Source organism: Anoplopoma fimbria, chromosome 4, assembly GCF_027596085.1.
Source record: "Anoplopoma fimbria isolate UVic2021 breed Golden Eagle Sablefish chromosome 4, Afim_UVic_2022, whole genome shotgun sequence".
NCBI classification, from domain to species: domain Eukaryota; kingdom Metazoa; phylum Chordata; class Actinopteri; order Perciformes; family Anoplopomatidae; genus Anoplopoma; species Anoplopoma fimbria.
The window spans coordinates 17,771,764-17,789,861 of NC_072452.1; the positions used below are offsets into that span (position 1 = coordinate 17,771,764).

The window sequence follows — 18,098 nt, forward strand, 5'->3', positions numbered from 1 at the left end:
TATTCAGCCCACATTAGCATCAGAAAATAAATAAAGCAAGCAATCAGGCCGTGACCTCTTATATCTGCGGTGCTTCCGGCCCCCCGCTCGCCCTCCTCCTCTCCTCCTCCTCCTCCTCCTCCTCCTCCTCCACTGCACTCTACATAGGTTTAACTAGCTTGGATTTGCAACTAAATGTCAAGCCTGGTGTTTGGCTTTACCACAGGGCAGGTTGTTCCCTGGCTGTCTCCGGAGAAAAGGAAGTCGAGGATCGAGAGGAGCGAAGGGAATTGGATCTTTGACACCTGTCACTTCCACTCTGCTGCACCTTGCTCCCTTGCCACACATAAGGACTTTTCATGTCACAGCTCAGCATGTTATCATGAGTGGGCACGGGGACCTGAGAAATCCAATTACTCCCACTGTGTCAGACCCCTGCCATCATCCGTATGTACGCTATAGTCATGTTCCTCAAATCAGAGAAGATGTGCCTATTAGTTCCTTCTCTTTTTCTCCAGATCAGTCTTCACCACCATTTCAATCTGTGTGTCTTAGATACGAGCTAGCAGCTCACCTCGTGGACTGCCTCGCCACTGACAATCCTCTGTGTGGTGTAGCGCGGGGCTGGTGGGTGGCTAATGCTACGGACATTGGTTCTGACTGTCTGGTATTAAGTGGTATCATGGTGCAGGGCCTCAATGTGGTGAAGAATGGAGAAGCTGGGAGTCAGCATGCACCCCCCACAGATGGCAAACTGAATGGCCTTTTGTGACAAGGAAATAGAAAGTGTTGGAAAGGCCTCCCTGTTGCTTTTCCTCAGCACAGTAGGTGTAGATCTAATGCATCACCTTGCAGCAAAGGGCCTCGCTGTTTTTTCCTCCTTTCTTTTATATGTCTCTCCTTCCTGATTGACATCGTCTGGTGCATTGGGAAACCTGCCCCATCACACGACATACCATCACACTCACCGTGTTACAGTGTCCTACTTCTAGAGGTTGTTAAAATTGTGGGGAAAAGGAAGAGAGAGAGAGAAAAAAAAGAGACAGAAAAGCGGATAAAATGAGAGAGTCGGAACCATGCTGGTGCTTCTGTGACAAGATAAAATGGAATATAAAACACATAGTCCTGGCTGACACAAAGTGAACATGACTGAATGAGAAGCCACATTATATTAATTATGTAAGGCCACTCTTTTGAGGCAAAGAGAGAGAGAGAGAGAGAGAGAGAGAGAGAGGAAATCCCAAGATATTGGTATGCTGCCCGGTTGTTTGGAGCTGGACACATCGACAGGCGCTGAAGTATTGTCTTTTATTTCAGATGGCTAATGGAAATGGCCCTTCAGCAAGGAAAAAAATAATCCAAAATGAAAACCTTGAGAAATGTCTCTTTATGGCAAATGTGAGAATCTAATGGTTTTCTCACTCTAGGATGTTTATGTGTTATAGATTGTCCAAAACCATTAAATCATAAATCTATTTTTCCACACTGGATAAGTTGTGATTTTTTAACAGTTGGGAAGAAAAGTTTCACAAATAGAAACCTTGGGGTTGGTGAAACATCTTTAAATCGTCATGGACCTCTCGTTTATTAAGTGACAGCTCCTTGCCAAACAAACCACTGTTTTCACCTCATCATTATCATTTCCCTGACATTTGCAGTTTGTATTTTCTCTTCTGGCCATTTAAAATGCCGAAACTCACACCTAATGTGATATAATAGGGAATTATTCCTGCTGATAGCACACCGATAGATTCAATGAAGGAATGTCAAATTTTCACTCTCAGTTTAGGTATTTAACAAAGTGACCTCAGTAACAATTTGTTCCCCGTTGTTTCAATGATTTCTGTCCAAACCACCGCCATCCCTAAGCCATCGTCTGCTCTCCATCCCTGCTCCCCCAATAGCTTTCCTCTTCCCCCCCAAACCCCATCACACATGTAATTTAAGAGTCTGTTTCTGTCCCCCTTGCTTCTCCCAGACTCGAGGGTTTATGAGCAAATTAGATAGCTAGCTCGGTCAAGCTTAAATACAGAAAACGCTGCATTTGTGCCGGTGTATTTAAAGATGTCCTCTGCCAATGCGTTGTTGAGGAAAACGAGCCAAGCAGACAAAGGTGGGCAGGCGGTCAGCCTGGCTGGCTGGCTGGCTGGCTGGCATGGTGGAGTGGGCAGGTCTGCAACTGGGACGTCAGCGGCCTGCTGTGCTGAGTTCCTGGAGTGCATTGTATTGTTGCGGCGGGCCTGGGGCGCCAGAACACAGGTTCATTTGAAGCCCGTCATTAGAAGGGCAATTTGGACGCTGAGAATTGACAAGGGGGACATTTGCTGTGTCATTAAAGTGAAGTACATCACACCACAGTACAACACAATGCTTCCTCTACCTTTACCAAAAACATGTGCAGAGCTGGAAAGTAAGTAGTAGTTTCTGTGTCTTGCTGCTTCCCTCAATGAAAGCAGCAAAATACCTACGGCAGAGTCAAAGATCTCACGTTTTATATTAATGGAACAAATCATTTCAAAGATTTATTGTTGACTTTTATCTATTTATTTGACATATTCAAAGTTATTTTATAGTTTGTAATTATCAGCTGTATTTAAGTAAACCCCAAAACTTAACCAAAATCCACTTAATGAACCTTCTCTAATCATCATAATGCATTCATAAATATAAATGTATGTTCCAACACCATTTGTGTACATGGGATTTTACATTTGTCCAATAAAACTGGAACTAGAACAATTTGATTTATTTGATGATTTAAAAGAAACACATATGTAATTTGACTACAGCCATTACCTGTGTTAAAAGATGACTTAAGATGAAAATACAACTGTAAAACAACTTTCAAGAAATGACAATCAAATGATTTCTTGCCAGAGTGGTCCAGAGAAATTTGTAGGCACCATAAGGACTATTTTCCTCCAAGATTTGACACAAACTGTAAAACCAGACCCGAATGTGTTGGTCTGTGGCTATTTTTTCATCCTATTGATCAGGAAGAACACCATTTTCTCTACCAAACACTATGCCGGATTGGCAGTGAGATTGAACAGCTGGGCTCTCTCTTCAGGCAGACATGATACCGACCTTCCCACAGGCTTTCTGATATTTCATGTTCCGTCAAGTTCAGCCTCATGCAGCCAGGCTTAGGTCTCCGTGCCTTTTTGTGTCTGGGTTAAATCCAGTCCGGAGTGCCTGTTGAGAGAGTTAAAAAGTCACTGACTCATCTAGTGTATGAATTATGGTGAGGTCTAAAATCCTGCCTCTCCATATGTCATGATGGAAGCCAAACGTAATGCTTCTGCAGCCTCACTGAGACACTGTAACCTCTAGGAACCAGTGATGGTTAGAGCAGGACACAATAAGGTGAGAGAATCCCCTCAGCAAGCATTGTTGCGTATGTTTTTTGTTGCTGGGGCTCTGAAGCCAGCCCACCCATGCATGTCATCATGACAACCAGCTCGCATCGTTTCCACCACATCAAGCAGTCCATTGGCTAGCGGTCCTGCTTTTGAACAAACCAGTGCTCTGCGATGACATAGTGATTTATAAAGCAGCATAGCGATTGCTTTTTTTTTTTTTTTTTTCTTCTTACCGCTGCTGTTACACAGCTGTTAAACAGATGCTGTTTGTACCAATTTAGAAGCTTGTGCATTGTTTGTCAACACCAGTTTGGAAATTCATTCTTTATACTAGGACCCACTGTAGAATGCACAGGCTGGGCTGGATGGGCCAGCATGGAAGGGAGAGGGGGATGAACACCGAGATAGAAAACATTTGCAGAATTTGGCTGGAGCTGTTGCTGGCTTCTAAAAGAGTTACTGACAAGTGCTTGTAAAGAATTGCGGCCATAAGAACGGCTCAGAATTAAGTTAACTTGCCGTTTTGTATCGGCTTTTGGGAGGACACGGGCTGGCCCGGTGGAAGTGACAAACTGTCAGACACTCTCTGCGGCGCTGGATGGATTAGACAGTGAATTCGTTCTTGATAAATTGAGTGGTACTAATGCTCAGAAATAGAACCAGTGCCACATGAACCCCTGGCTCCACCAGCCGTGCGACAGTGCTAACAAGGCCGCCCAGTGAGTGTAATTTCCTCGACAATTAATAGGTGACTGGAAGAGCAGACGGAATTCTGGTCAGATAGGCAGAAATGACAAAAGATTTATTTAATTACAGCAATGTAAGTGAGACAGCGGTACTGGCGAGATGGAGAAGGAGGAGAGGTATAAAAGATTGGCTTGTGCAGGGAGCTGCGAGGGATGAATCTGGGGGGTGTCAAGGGGGGAATAGCTTGATGTGACTGAACCAGATGCTGTGGGGAGAAGGAGAGGACTCGGTGCTGTGTGGAGAATGATGGCTTGCGTGGCGCAGTAAGGGTGCCCCTCTACTGTTTGTAAAAACAAGACCATCACACTCCATCTTGCCGCTCCCGCAGGAGCCGGGCCTCCAGGCTGATTTATGGCCCGCAGACTGAATTGGCTGGCTGGGATGACAGCAGTGCTTGGACTTTCCCCGGTGAGTAGTGTGGGAGGCTGCTCGGCCAAGTCTACGGCCTCAGCTGGCCGTAGAGCTGCCCTTTGCGGTAGTTAGGGCAGACTGGATGTTAAGCTGCATCCCCAGCGCTGGGATCAGGCTTTGACCGCCAACCATTCACAGACCGTCATCCTCTGTTCTGCTGGTGCCACATTTTCTGAATATTCCTCCTCCCCTGTGATACTTCCATCAGCTCGTGCATCACAGGCTTCATCAAGACTCTGTAGTAACAATTTAGATTTAATCAGTCTTTGCCATGTGACTGCCAGGATGGAAAATTAATATGGAGAGCAATTAGAAAAACAGCCATCTCACTGTCAAAGATACACCAAGATGAGAGCAGAAGAGTGGATAGCGTTTTAGCAGTAAATGAAATCCTTTTGTACACCACTCAGAGATGCCAGGCTGTCCTCAGCAAGGGTCACAAGGACTGAGGTCTCATGTATTTAACTTTCTGTAGATCGAATTCTTTCGTATTTTCGTACCAGTCCTCTCCCACAGCAATAAAAAAAGACTTAAAGCATAATGCTGGAGCTCTTTCAATCACCAGAGCCCAATAATTGTCGTCTCAGACTATAGACAAGCAATATTTGATAGCTCTTTGATGGGGTTTAATATCAGAGACAGTGAGGAAAGAACAGGAAAGCAAGGGAAATCAAAGGAAATCAGTAAAGTATTTACAGGCCACAAGAAAAAAATCTAGGTTTAAATTGGTTTAAATGATTTGCTTTCATAGCTACATTATTCTGTCTGGCTGTCTCTTCAGGGGTGTCTTTTTTCATATGACAAACAGAATCAGGACATTCATTGTTACAGCTACAACAAAAATGTCAGCATACAGAGGAAATACATAAAAAAGTAGTTTAAGCCAAAAGTGGCAGACGTTCTTTGTAAAAAATGATTTATCATGCCACGCTGCTGTTCCAAATTCTGTTTTAGGGTTCAACATGCTGTAAAACCAAACTGACTGAATCGTGTCACACAGAAAGCCCCCCCCGTCGCCTCGTGGCTCGTGTTACACTAAGAAATATAAAATGACGATTTTGTCTGAATCTGGTTTCACATCATCTCAACTCCCCATCTCCGGCCTTGAAATCCGGCCTTCTGTGTTTTATTGTGGCTGCTTACACAAATTTTATAGGATTACATCATTGTTTTCAACCTTGAGGCTGTGTGAGCTAATTTTGGAGGGAAAAGCGCCTGTGTTTTCCAAAGCCAGGCTCCATGTGTGAGCCAAGCAGGACGCAAAATAGCTGGCGAAAGCTCAGGGAGCTTTTCGGGGAGTTGCCTCTTTCAGTTAACACATCCCTTCCCCTTTTGTGTCGGGGGGGGTTCACTCTTTTGCTGATTCCAATTTCTTTTGCTACATTAGCAACAAACAAATAGCACCTCCAGCTGTATGACATGAAGGGATCATTATATGCGGTGCGCAGGGGTAAATTGAGCAATGAGCTTGTCAGGTTGTGGGATCCCCGTGCTGGAGCTGAAGATCTGTCTGCTGCGACTTGAAGTAAAGACGCCTTGGTCTGATTGAGGGAAGGAGACGGGATTGAATCGGCGGCGTGTGTGGCTGCAGATGCGAAGTTGAAATGGCGGGGAACGTGTGGGTTTTCTCCCCGTTGCTGATGCAAAGCGATGCGATTCGAGGTAACTACAAACAGAAAAAACATGACCAGCATTATCAGGAGAGTTTGGCTTTTGCATTTGAAGTGGCAATATTTATTATTCTCCAAAACCATGCGCATCACTACATACATATTTAAAGTGCTCCCCAGTGCCTTTGCCAGGCTTTGTACCTTTATTCCGTATTAAATCGCAGTATGTCTGATTTTATAGCAGCGCTGTGCTACTTGGTACATGGATTTTTGTTTTTTTTGCCTCCACTTCCAAAAGACCGTTTGTATCTTAAATGTGGAGCGTTGAAAAACAGAGGCAGCCTCCACCTCCCGATGGAGCTCCCTCAGTAATTAATAGGTATTAAATCGTAGATAGGAAATGTTCCCAAAGACATCCTGCTCCGTACTGTACTTTCAGTCTTCTCCTGGAACGGATTGGCAAGCATATTTTCCTGAAGACTTTGAATACGCACTCACAGCAGGAGGAGGCTTCACTGTCTTCTATTCTGTTCATTTTGATTTCCAAACCTAAGTACCACTGTCAAAGCCATTAATTCATCTCTCTCCATTGCAGTTTGGAAAAGGAAGAGATTGTGTTTTGTTAGAGGTCAATGCCCTGTCACTTTTTTTTATATTTAAATTTTGTCTTTTAAAGCAACATCTGCGTTTTGTGAAGCGCTGAGATGAGGCAGGATGTGTGAGTGTTAATGGCACTTGGTTTTTATAACAATGCCATTTACAACCCAGTTGCTCTCCCATAGACCCCTAAAGGAAAGGAGAGAAAATGCCATTCACTGCATATGCATGCTCTGCTAGGGAGAGAGCATACAACTTGTTTACATGTCTTTGTGCCCAGAGGCTTTTCATGCTTTAGAAAGTGCTTCAGGCTACAGAAAAAAAAAGCCCAAAGTATTTAGAGGAAATTGCCTTCATAAGCAAGATGCTTGTAAATCTTTAATCAGCGCAGGAAAAAAAGAATCTGCTTCATCAAACAACATCACAAAAGATTTGGGGAGCAATTTTTAGATTGAAGTAATGAAGTGAAATGTGATCATTTAATATTTACATTACATTTCCAAATGCATGTTACATACAGAGTTTTTAAATGCCAGCAAGTACTACGATATTATATTTCCAAATATACTTAACATTGTTACTATGACTGAAATACTGGCTTCAAATGTTGTTAAAAGGCATCAAAAAGGGGATAAGTTCAAAATACAATTATTGATAAAGCCGCTTTTGTAGATTTAAAAAATGAACATGGGATTTAAAAGGTCTTTAAAAATACTGTCGCAGTGGACAATCTAATCTAGTGTGTGGGCATGTTTTTTAATATTATTCATCTTGCTCCATTATGTTCCCGGTACCTGGTAAAGACTTTCCTAAAGACTTTTGATTACATTATTACATTCTGATTGGATCCCTTCTCTTTAAACAAAAAACCTGCAGCTTCATGCCTTTTGTCTCCGTGATTGCCGCCGGTGCAGTCCCTTGGACCAATCAGCATTCATGCAAATTTACATACATACAAGAGTGGAAAATATATTCAATTTGCTCATTCTTTCCTTTTGGCCTCACAGGAGGATTTTAACTGTTATAGAGATTTTATAAAAACTGCCTGTTTATGCTGCAGTCTGGATAATAGGGATGATAGTGTGTCATGATATTTCATATAGCTCAGCAGTCCCCAACCTTTTTTGCGCCATGGACTGGTTTAATGTAAGACAATATTTTCAAGGACCGGCCTTCAAGGTGTGGCGGATAAACATGACGAAATAAAATGATACGATCGGCATGAAAACAAATATAAAATGCATAAAAAATACAACTCGCCATAACGCTGAATCGTGGGAGCCCTGAGCTTGTTTCTCTGCAATGAGACCGTCCCATCTGGGGGTAATGGGAGACAATGACACCCGAAGTGTGTTCCTTATGTACAGTCTACTCCGTAATTTTGTTTTGATTGCTGTCACTGCAGAAAATCCCGCTTCATTTTCTCTGGCTTGTGGGCTTACCTTTTGAGGTAACGTATCACGTGACCGAGACAAGCGTCTGGACATGTGTCAAGAGGCACAGGCGGGTGTAATTGCGAGAGAATCCGGTCATTTTTCAATATAAAACATCTTACAGACTGATAATCAATAAAATGGAAATAATAGAAGTTATTTATTCTTTCTCTGCGGCCCGGTACCAAATGACCCGCGGACCGGTGGTTGGGGACCGCTGATATGGCTTAGATTTTTTGCACGGAAAGAATTTCTGTAAGATGTTAACTGTAATTGTAGACTACATTTGGGAGGCTTATTACAATGCTGTCCCTTGTAAGGAAGAGGATGTCTCAGTCTGCGTAATTGAGGAGAATGCCGTGTGTGTGTGTGTGTGTGTGTGTGCGTGTGTGTGTGCGTATGTGCATCTAGACACAAACATGATCAAAGGAAGCTAATTCTGTGCCGCCTCTGTTTCTCTATGAAGCACTCATGTGGACATTGGTCACTCGTGTTTTTTTTCTTTTTGTGCGCTGATGTTCATTTTCAGCCGTCGAGCATGATGATTCCTCCAGAACTCCTCCTCCTCCCTCCTCCTTCAAACAGCCCACAATACCTTTTACTCATGCATCCAGACATTTAGTCACCAAGTTTATCTGTCAGTCTCATCGGATTATACTTTATGAGAGACAGCTCTGGCATATCTGTCCCTGAAAAGCCTGTCTCCAATCTTTAAATATCGATCCCCGGGGTCTTAGCAGAGGTGCCTCTCATGAGTGCAGGAAAGAAGGGGAGAAAAACAGATCATTAGTGATTTTAATTAGGTGATCTGTCAAGCTGCGATTGCCAGATGTAAGCGTATGCATTTGGGTCGATGGCAATCCCTCTCACAATCCCCTCTTGTCACCTTGGGCCTCCTGAAAAGGAGGATGGCTCTTGCTAGGAGTGAAACAAGCGGTAGGGGAGCAAAGAAATGTGTCATTGAGCTTCTCTGTAGCAGGTTCTTTCTCAAAATTGGAGCAGGTGGAAAACACAAAGCACAGTGGCATTGAGAGATTTGGGAATTGTTATGTTTTCAAGGGCTGGATCATTTTAGAAGTGTGCATCTTTTTTAACAGATTTCTAGAATCAAGCTTTTTCAGCAATTGTCGTGTACGTATATGTGAAATTAAACAAACAAGAGAAACCTAATCACAGCGTCTCAGTATGAGTAAGAGAGCTTGACACTTTTTTTGTTGTTATAACGAGGTGAGAATTGTCTTGAAAGTCCTTCCCCTCCCAACACAACAAAGTACGAAAGAGTGCAGTTATACCGACTCAGGCAAATCTTTTTTTTTTCACTCCGGCGTTAAACATCATTACATATTTATGACACGGCGCCAGATGACAGAGACAGAGAGGAAGAGAGAGATGAACCAGGCAACAACACCGCAACTCGTCTGGTGTCTCTCTCGGCGAGATATCTGATTGCACTGTTTAAACCTGCCTTTCATCTAGTGTTGCTTCAGAAAACCCAATTATACAAGAGTTGAAAATGGACTTTTGATTTAACAATACATAATTTAATTGGCATATCAGAAGTGCCCAAAACATCGAGCTCTGGTTATCAGTGAGCACTGTGTTAACGGGACTGCAGTCTTGCATTGCAGATGCAGGAATGCATTGCAAGTGAAAGCAAATCATTCAGAGATGTTTAACTTGGGCTGTTTTGATTAAAACAAAAATGCAGCATTGATTTTTCATTTATTTATTCTATTGTTTCATGACAGGTTTTACTTATTGCAACTAAATCAAGGCCACGTGGGAGAAAAAACAGTTTGAGATCTGTGTGCAAACGAGTATAAAAGCTGAAAATAAAGCTGGTTTTACAGACAAATCTAACAATCCTGTTGTCTCTTTCTTTTTGTTTCTCAAACAGATCCCAGCGAAGGCTTTCACTGCCAGGACGAGTGCCGCATCCTTGGCCACTCTGACCGCTGTTGGATGCCTCGCGTCCCCATCCCGGCGCGTGCCAAGTCGCCCGAGCACGGCCGTAATGTCATCGCCTTGTCCATCGAGGCCACCACGGTGGATGTGCCCCACTACGAGGATGGCACCACCAAGAGGACTTTTGCCACCTTCGGCAAGGACGGGCCCGAGGACCTGGAGCGGGGAGAGTTAAAGGGGAAGCGGACTCAGGAGTCTCATGTGTGTAGCCCCAAAGCCAATGGAGGGGCGGTCCGCGAAGCTGGCAACGGGCGCGAGGCGGCCAGCCCCATCACCTCCCCCGTGCACCTGAAGAGCCCAATGTCCAAGACGTCGTCTGCCTACAACACGCTGAAATGCCGCGACGCAGAGCGAATCGCCAACCACAGCCTGCTGCGGCAGCCTGAGGGGAAGGACAGTGAGCCAGCTGTCAGGGAGATCAACACGCTTCTCCACGACGGCCGAGACAAGGAGTCCCCCAGCAGCAAGCGCCTGAAGGACATTGTGCTTTAGCGAGCTTCTCTATGACAACACAAACCAACATTCATGCACACACACGTCGTGTAAACTCACATATATGTACCCCGCAACAGCTGTGTGTGTGTACACAGAAGAAAGTCAGGCTGTGGAAGTAGAGAGACACACCCATTAGCAGTATACGATATTCAAAAACCAGCTTGTGCTGAAGGACGATGAACTGTAATATGCTGCGGCTAGTTGTGTGCTCAAGCCGAGGTAGTGGATGTGGCTTTGTTGTAGTCGCAGTACTTTTTCTTTGTTTTGCTTTTTGTTCGGTTTCTTTCTATCAGTCTGCAAAGAGTGGACAGGCAGGTTACTGTTGACTGCATGGACATGCCCAGTGGACCTCAACAGCGCTCGCGCCAAAGCAGGACACTGCGTGTTTGGACACCTGAGAGGCCAATTCATAAGTACAGTTATGCCTTTTGAACTACTTTTGTATCACAAACTGATATTTGCCTTCTTTGGTTTTTGCAGTTTGTTCTAGCTGCCAAAATCGCTCTTTGTTCCTTTGTATAGTGAGCTCCATCAATGTAATAAACGACATGCACAGGACTCATCTAAAAATATTCCCAATTTACTCCTTCAACAGTTTGCAGTGCGTTCAGGGGAAGGTCTCATTTGCCTCTTCTCCCTGACTAATAAGATAAACTTTCTCTGCGTATCCCTGAGGACATCCCAGTGTCATCAGACTGTGAGGTCTTTACAGTATTTATATTTTATCAAGGATGGAGCTAAACGAACTCTCGCTATCTGCCCAGCCGCTCTGAACACTGGAAGTGGGACAGACGGATCCTTGTGTTCAAATTGAGTTGTATGAAGAAAAAAAAAGACTTTTTGAAATATCCTGTGCCCAACCTTGATTGTAGCCAGTGGAGCACAAATTAGAACATTGTGCTCTGGTCTTGTACTTTTTTTGACTTTTGACTATGGGGCTAGGATAGAAGGGATCGTCACTCATGTCTTGCTATGTGAAACTCTCTATAGGGTTTACTATTATCATTTTTAATAACCTGTTGTTATGTGACAATCCCTTTAATGTTTTGTTTCAAGAGAAAAAAACAAATAAACATTGGTGTTCAACTGAAGCTACAGTAGCGTTTGTTACACAAACACAAAAATTAAAAAAAAAAACATATATGCCAAAATATATTTTATAAATAATTTAAAAATGTATAATGAGAATATTTAATGCTGTGTAGTTATTTTATGAGTAAGTTATACTTGAAATTAACTTGCTTTTGTTCATTTGTCTTTTGCTTTTATATTGAATCTGATTTGTTTTTTTATTTTCAAAAATGAACTTGGATTATTTTTTTGTTAACTGTGTGACCCCTGGCAACTGTTGCAGTCTACCTTGTTGTAAAGAGTTTCTTATTGGTCAGTTCTTGTGCCATCAAGTTTCTGTGTGGGCTACTAGAAAATGTAAAAAAGACAAAAAAAACAACAACAAAAAAAGCGATATCAGCACCAACATTAGTGTGTCAGTTCAATGAGCTTAGAGTGAGATAGCAAAAAGAAACCAAAAAAAGATGCAAACAAAACCTTAAAAATTGCAGGATGTTGCTTAATCTTAGTATCTAAGGAGGTGAATGAACGACTCCCAGTGTTCTTCATGCTGGTCACAGGGTTCCACCGATTTTATCATTCTAATCGAGTCGCCTTTCCTATTGGGCCAAATCCAGTTTAATAAACAAGACTTTTTCAGCCTCAACCGAGGGCAGTCTTACGCAAAGACTAGCTTTGCTCAGCACTACTGTCACCCTGCACCATCTGTGTTCAGCTGATCTCAAAGATAAGGTTGAGACCAGAGTGGTATAAACAGGGCTTTCCCCTCCTACGAGCACCACACAACAGACTGGATGGATTCATGTTTGAACAAACTAAGGTCTTGGAAGAACCGTGTTGCACATCAGCAATGTGGTTTTATGTTGCTTTGCAGTAAACTATGTACAATGTGGAAAAATATGAATGAAAATTGACAAATTGCATACAACAAACTAGATCTTGTAGCTGAATGTTTTGCTGGTCTCACCCATGGCTTCTGGCAACATGAAAATCGGAATAATCACTGAATGTATACAGCAGCTTATAATTAAACTATTAAATGTCCTCTGCTTTGTATCCTTGTGTTTACTCAATGCAATTTTAAAGTTCTACTGAATTTTGTTTATAGAATTATTATATTATATTTTCATTTTTAAAAGGGGTTAGAATTTTTTGGGGGCTTATTTGTATTATTTTCAAGGCGTCAGACTTCTGGGTGGGCGTTTCCCTTGGCGACGGTCAACAATCAGCCTACAAAGATTAACACTTAATGTTTTTTCCCCCTCTCTTAAAAAAGGTAACATAGTGTTGGTTACGCACCGATAGCAACAGTCAACATTTGCTAGCAACCATTGTTCCTTTAAGTTTGTATTTCACTTGGAAAGAGGAAGTAAGCAAGCCAAGCTAACTAGCTTCCACTGAAAATTGGAAGCTAGTTAGCCTAGTTGCTAACATTGGCACTGATTCCCCCTGGCTTTAGCTTTTTTGTTCATGTCATTGGCAGCTCCGAATTGTGCTCATCCTGCATTCTACAGAGGATGAGCCTAGCTAGCGTTAGCTGTCTTTCTTTCATCGTCACAGGTGTGCTAATGGTAGATGACAAGACTGGCAAAAGTCAAAGTAACAGTAGTCTTGTAACCTTTAGTCGCGGAACGTCGTTATTAAATTAACAACAGCTAACAATGTCAGACTCACAGCTGGTCAACTGTTCATAGATGTGTAAAGAGTGACTTAACTATTTTTAGTGCTTGTCCACACAGATATAGCGCCAATCAAATGACCTGTACTAACGTTAAACTGCACTGGATGCACTGTCACAGCAGAGAAAGGAATCATACCTTCATTTAAACTTTTTGATTAACAAATAAGTACATAAGCCAAAAACAAAAAACATGGATATTTATTTAAATTTTCTTTGCAAAAAACAAATTTCTGCAAAGCAGAAATGTCTGTGTGATATAACAGTATGCATCATCTTCCATTTTGAACTAGATTTAGGTCTACCATAGTACATTTACAATCTCTGATATGCTGTGAGAGCCTAAGAACGCTTATTGAAAACAGCATGATAACACATGGAGTGATGTCTATTCTATTTGTCATGATAAAATGGAAATTAACAGTTTGAGTGGAGGCTGGCTGCAACTCTGCATTAATATTCCATGCATTCACTGTTGCTCTTTCCCATTATTTCCAAAGCAGACCTTTGGGAACGCTCCAACAAGTGAGGTGAGAGTGCGCTCGTGTCTGTTTCTGATGGTAGTGCTCTTTTCATTTGCTGGAGTGGGTCACGCACGCCATTTTTTAGACATTTAACATCACAAAATGTCTCTCAAAACACTACAACACAGACGCTGATCTGGACCATGTAGCCTATCATTGAGACTCACATTCGGCTTATTGTTAATGCTCTTTCACAGCCAACAGTATGATGTCATCACAATACCAGATCCCACTTGAAATATTGATCTATTAGTCGACTTTGAGTGGAAGGTTATAAAAGCTATGAAATAAGTTGAGAGGCAAGACAGAGCCTGGTTCTACCTCTGCTAGCCTGCTACAATTTCTATGACATTTCCACTCAATAAAAGGCTCCACTTTTCACCTCCCCCATGCACAGATCTTTCTCTTGAGTAAGTTTGTATGGATTGATGAGGAGAAGCAGAGAGTAGATGTCGAACAGGACACATTCCAGCACCGTAGACAGAGAAAAAGGGAAATGAGTGAGGGGGGAAGCACACAGCTGCCCTCTATGATAAGAAAAGGAGGTTGGCTTCATTTCTATAATTAATTTGCCATTCCCTCTATACCCTCTGGTGGAGCCAACATGAAAGCTGGTCTGAAAGCGCATTCGCTAACACATCCATTAGTCTATAAGGAGGATCTGGTTTCTTCCAGCTAAGTTCTCTTCTCATGGGCAATACCACTATTCTGCCCCGCTCACATGAGTTAAACATGCCCTTTCAGTAGAGTTTAGACCCCAAGGCCTCCATGACAAGCTCGCCTGAGCTGAAGGAACTGCCTCCAAGCGAAGGGCAAAAAACTGCATCTCATAATCATTAAACTGAAAAACTAACTTAGTTGCACAATATTGCAGTAATTCTCTCAAACCTATAAGTAAAAAACTTTGTCTTTAATATCAACAGTATCCTCCAGGGGTCAAAATCTTATTTGCAATGCAGGAAACCATATTTGTTAATCCCCAAAATGGTGCTTGTCCACGCATATTTAATTACTCCTGATTCATGTGGTCATGGAGAAAATTCTCCATTACAGGCGAGATTTATATCAAAGGTTACCAGGACACACATCCTATTAACATCCTATTAATGTTTCAATTATCATTTTGCAGAATGGTGAGAGAGGGGAATCAGAGAACAATTAAAGTGATTTATTTCTGAGACAGACATGCATTGAAAAGGAGCAGGAGGAGGGCCTGCAGCCTCGCATTCCTTCAATACAAAATAGTTTGTCGCCAGTTCTTTTGAGTGAGACGTCCATGCGACCAACCCCCAATCAGAATCACTGATCTCTGTCGCTCTAGTGACCTCATTCTTTCAAAAGGCCTGCAGCTGCTCTTGCCTCATTATGACCAACTCCTTTTCACTAACCTCTGGTAGGGGGGTTCACCATGGGATTAGATGGCAGGCAACTACAAGTTTGATACAGTGAAGTAACATAAATGTCCTACTCTCTCGCTGTTTTGTTGCAATCTTTGAATGTCAGCAGCTCAACCATTAAAAGGATGACAAAATAATGCAATCTGTAGCTACACAACTGATTCAGTTTTATCTGATGTAGCTGGAATGCACCATATGAGATGTTTAATTCAAATACTGTATCTACAAATAATGATTCTCTCTTTCTGGTCCACTGCAGTTTGTTAAATTCTTTGTTTTATTTCAAGCATTCAAATGAGCCCCTGACTCTGAGCATTTTAGGCTCACATTTCTTTTATAATGTTCCTCCACTGAAAAAGCAGGTGAAGTGTACAAGACTTCAGAGTCACTTGGCGGCAAAGCTCAAGAATAAAAGTATTTTACTCTCTCAGCAATTCGTTGTAACCCGCAAATTTAAAAACTACCAAGTATCTTCAAAGAAAAATGCTATATAGGCTTTGTGCAATTTCCTCAATCATGTACTTTTTCCATTCTCCCTGGATGAGCTACTAAACAGATAATGGTTTGTTCCACAGATCCACACCTTTAAGCAAGACGATTATCATCACTGCTGGAGATAAATGAAATCGCCCCTCGCCCAGTATGTGTCCTCACACCAAATGTGCACAGTCTGGGCCTTGGCAGAGTTTTTCAGGTCCTTGGTGGACGCTGGCTTGACGTGCACTGTGGTTAACATGTTCTGACTTTGCTACTGTTACGGCTTTACTGCAGTCACAGTCATTTGAAGGTGGCAAGGTCTAAAAAATTAGGTATTAAGTCAGAGACTATTGTGTGAAGCCAGAAAAAAGTTTGTAGAAATGATGGAGGCTCTCGGGAATGTATTTGTCCTAGGCAAAAGGAAGGGGGGGACCTTTTTTTGTTCTAGCTTTTTATTGTATTCAAGAGGTTAGTCTCTGTCACAATGAGTGGGCTGGTCATTGCTATCAGTGCGAAGACTGATTAGCCTACCCTCTCCATTGCTCCACCACAACTACATATCTAACAGGCCTGGCATGTTGCCATTTCCCTTTGTGGTAGTCACAATGGAACTTTGATCGCCACTGAAATGAGCGGCTCAAACAATAGTCTACATTCACTGAACACCACTGCGCCCTCAGTGAGATGGGGAGCAGCCACATTCCCCCGGCCAGCTTTAATTGGAAGTGATGCTAGACAGATCATATCATAACCCTTAGTGATGCCCTGATAAGACTGACCTGGGAGCTGCTCTGTAAAGCCTCATTGTCTGGGAAGGGTCCGATGAGCCCCAGGACCCCTCAGCCTGCCATCTCCAGCAGCAATCCCAGCCTGACCTCAGCCACCTCTCTCAGCCCTTAATGCCCAGGAAGCAGGCTCTGGGTCTGGGGGACAGCGGCGGTTGACCTCCTTCTCTCCAGAGGATAAAACGCTGATAGCAGGGACTAGAAATTAAAGACTGTGGCCTTTGAAAGCCTCCATTATTGTCAGCCGTAGCACAGCAATGAATCTCAGCAGCCCTCTCCATGGACATGCATTATCGGAGGGGTGATTATTTGACCTAAACCCTCTGCTTGGGAATGATTTATTTTACCCAGGCATGGCTGTGTTGTTTGACCTCTGTGCCCTTTTGGACGGCAGCAAATTAACAGAAAACAGAAAAAAAACATTTAAAAAGTAAAAATGGAGCCATTTTTAAATCATTTTTTCAATCGTTCTCAAATATGCACTTCTGTCTGCTAAATTAAGCTTTTTTTACAGGTATATTCAGGGGACTAAAAAGATTGGACCAATTGTTCCACTGCTACAGTAATTCAGAAAGATGGATTGCGGTCCAAAGTGAGACCAAAATGTGCTGTGAAAAGCTAAAACCACGAGAGTACGTCACTTCAGGTGTCAGTTCTCATGGTTACTGAGGTATGCTCGCACACAGGAGAGTAGTTTTCTAGAATATGCAAAACGCTCTAGCAGGAGTGAGAGGTCTTTGTTTTACCGAGGTGTTTCTAGCTGTTGTTCTGGTTGTTGTGATGTTAAGACAATACACTTACAGTACATGTAGTTTGAATATTTTTTAGGAAATTGCGTGATTCATGCTTTACTCATCATCTACAATGCATTTGATGACATATTCATTTTAACCTTTGTTGTTCCGCTACTATACAACCTTATGTTTTCAAGCAGGCTGTACAGTTTACACGGCTCAGTGCTCTGTTTTCATATGGAGTGCCAGGGGAATAATGCTTCCATTGTGTGCAGGTAAAGAAGAATACAACAGTGAAAATAAGCTTCTCGGTCGGCAGGCCTGTAACACTAAGTACTCTGCAAGCACCGAGCTAATGGTGAATGAAGATGAGCACTTTAGCGCCATCACACACCAGCTTTTTGCAGTGTGTACGACACTGTTGGCTGTAGTTGGCCCTCATCAGCAGTCATTCGGCCGATTCAACATGTTGAATTGAACTGTCAGTGGAGGCAGTCAATGAGAGAGAGCTGTCTGACTGGCTAGTAAACCAGTGATTTTCTCCATTCAGTGTCCTTTCTCCTTATTATTGCGTCTGCCTTTTTCTTTTCTTCCCCTACAAGCAAAAGACCACTGGCTGGCAACACCATTTGTGACTATTACGCTTATAATTTAACTGACATTGGCTTCTAGCGCAGACAGATTAAACATAATCAAAGTGATGTGATTCAAATTATAAATAAACTACAAAGCAATTGCAGCATTTCCTCTCACCCAGTAGCAGAACCTGTGTGCATGTTAGTTGGCAGGCAGGGGTTGTCTATTTTTTCTCTGAGGATTGATAAGTTCCAACT

General features: G+C 42.6%; 1 protein-coding gene across 4 annotated transcripts in view; it reads left to right on the forward strand.

Moving 5' to 3' along the window:
• Window positions 1–12,708, forward strand: part of pcdh19 (protocadherin 19) — a 53,859-nt gene extending 41,151 nt beyond the window's left edge. For all 4 annotated transcript variants that reach the window (XM_054597280.1, XM_054597282.1, XM_054597281.1 and 1 more), the window contains exon 5: window positions 10,037–12,708. In XM_054597280.1, the coding sequence (XP_054453255.1) occupies window positions 10,037–10,596 (560 nt within the window). In that variant the 3' untranslated portion in view covers window positions 10,597–12,708. The remainder of the gene's footprint in view (window positions 1–10,036) is intronic.
• Window positions 12,709–18,098: the final 5,390 nt, after the last annotated feature.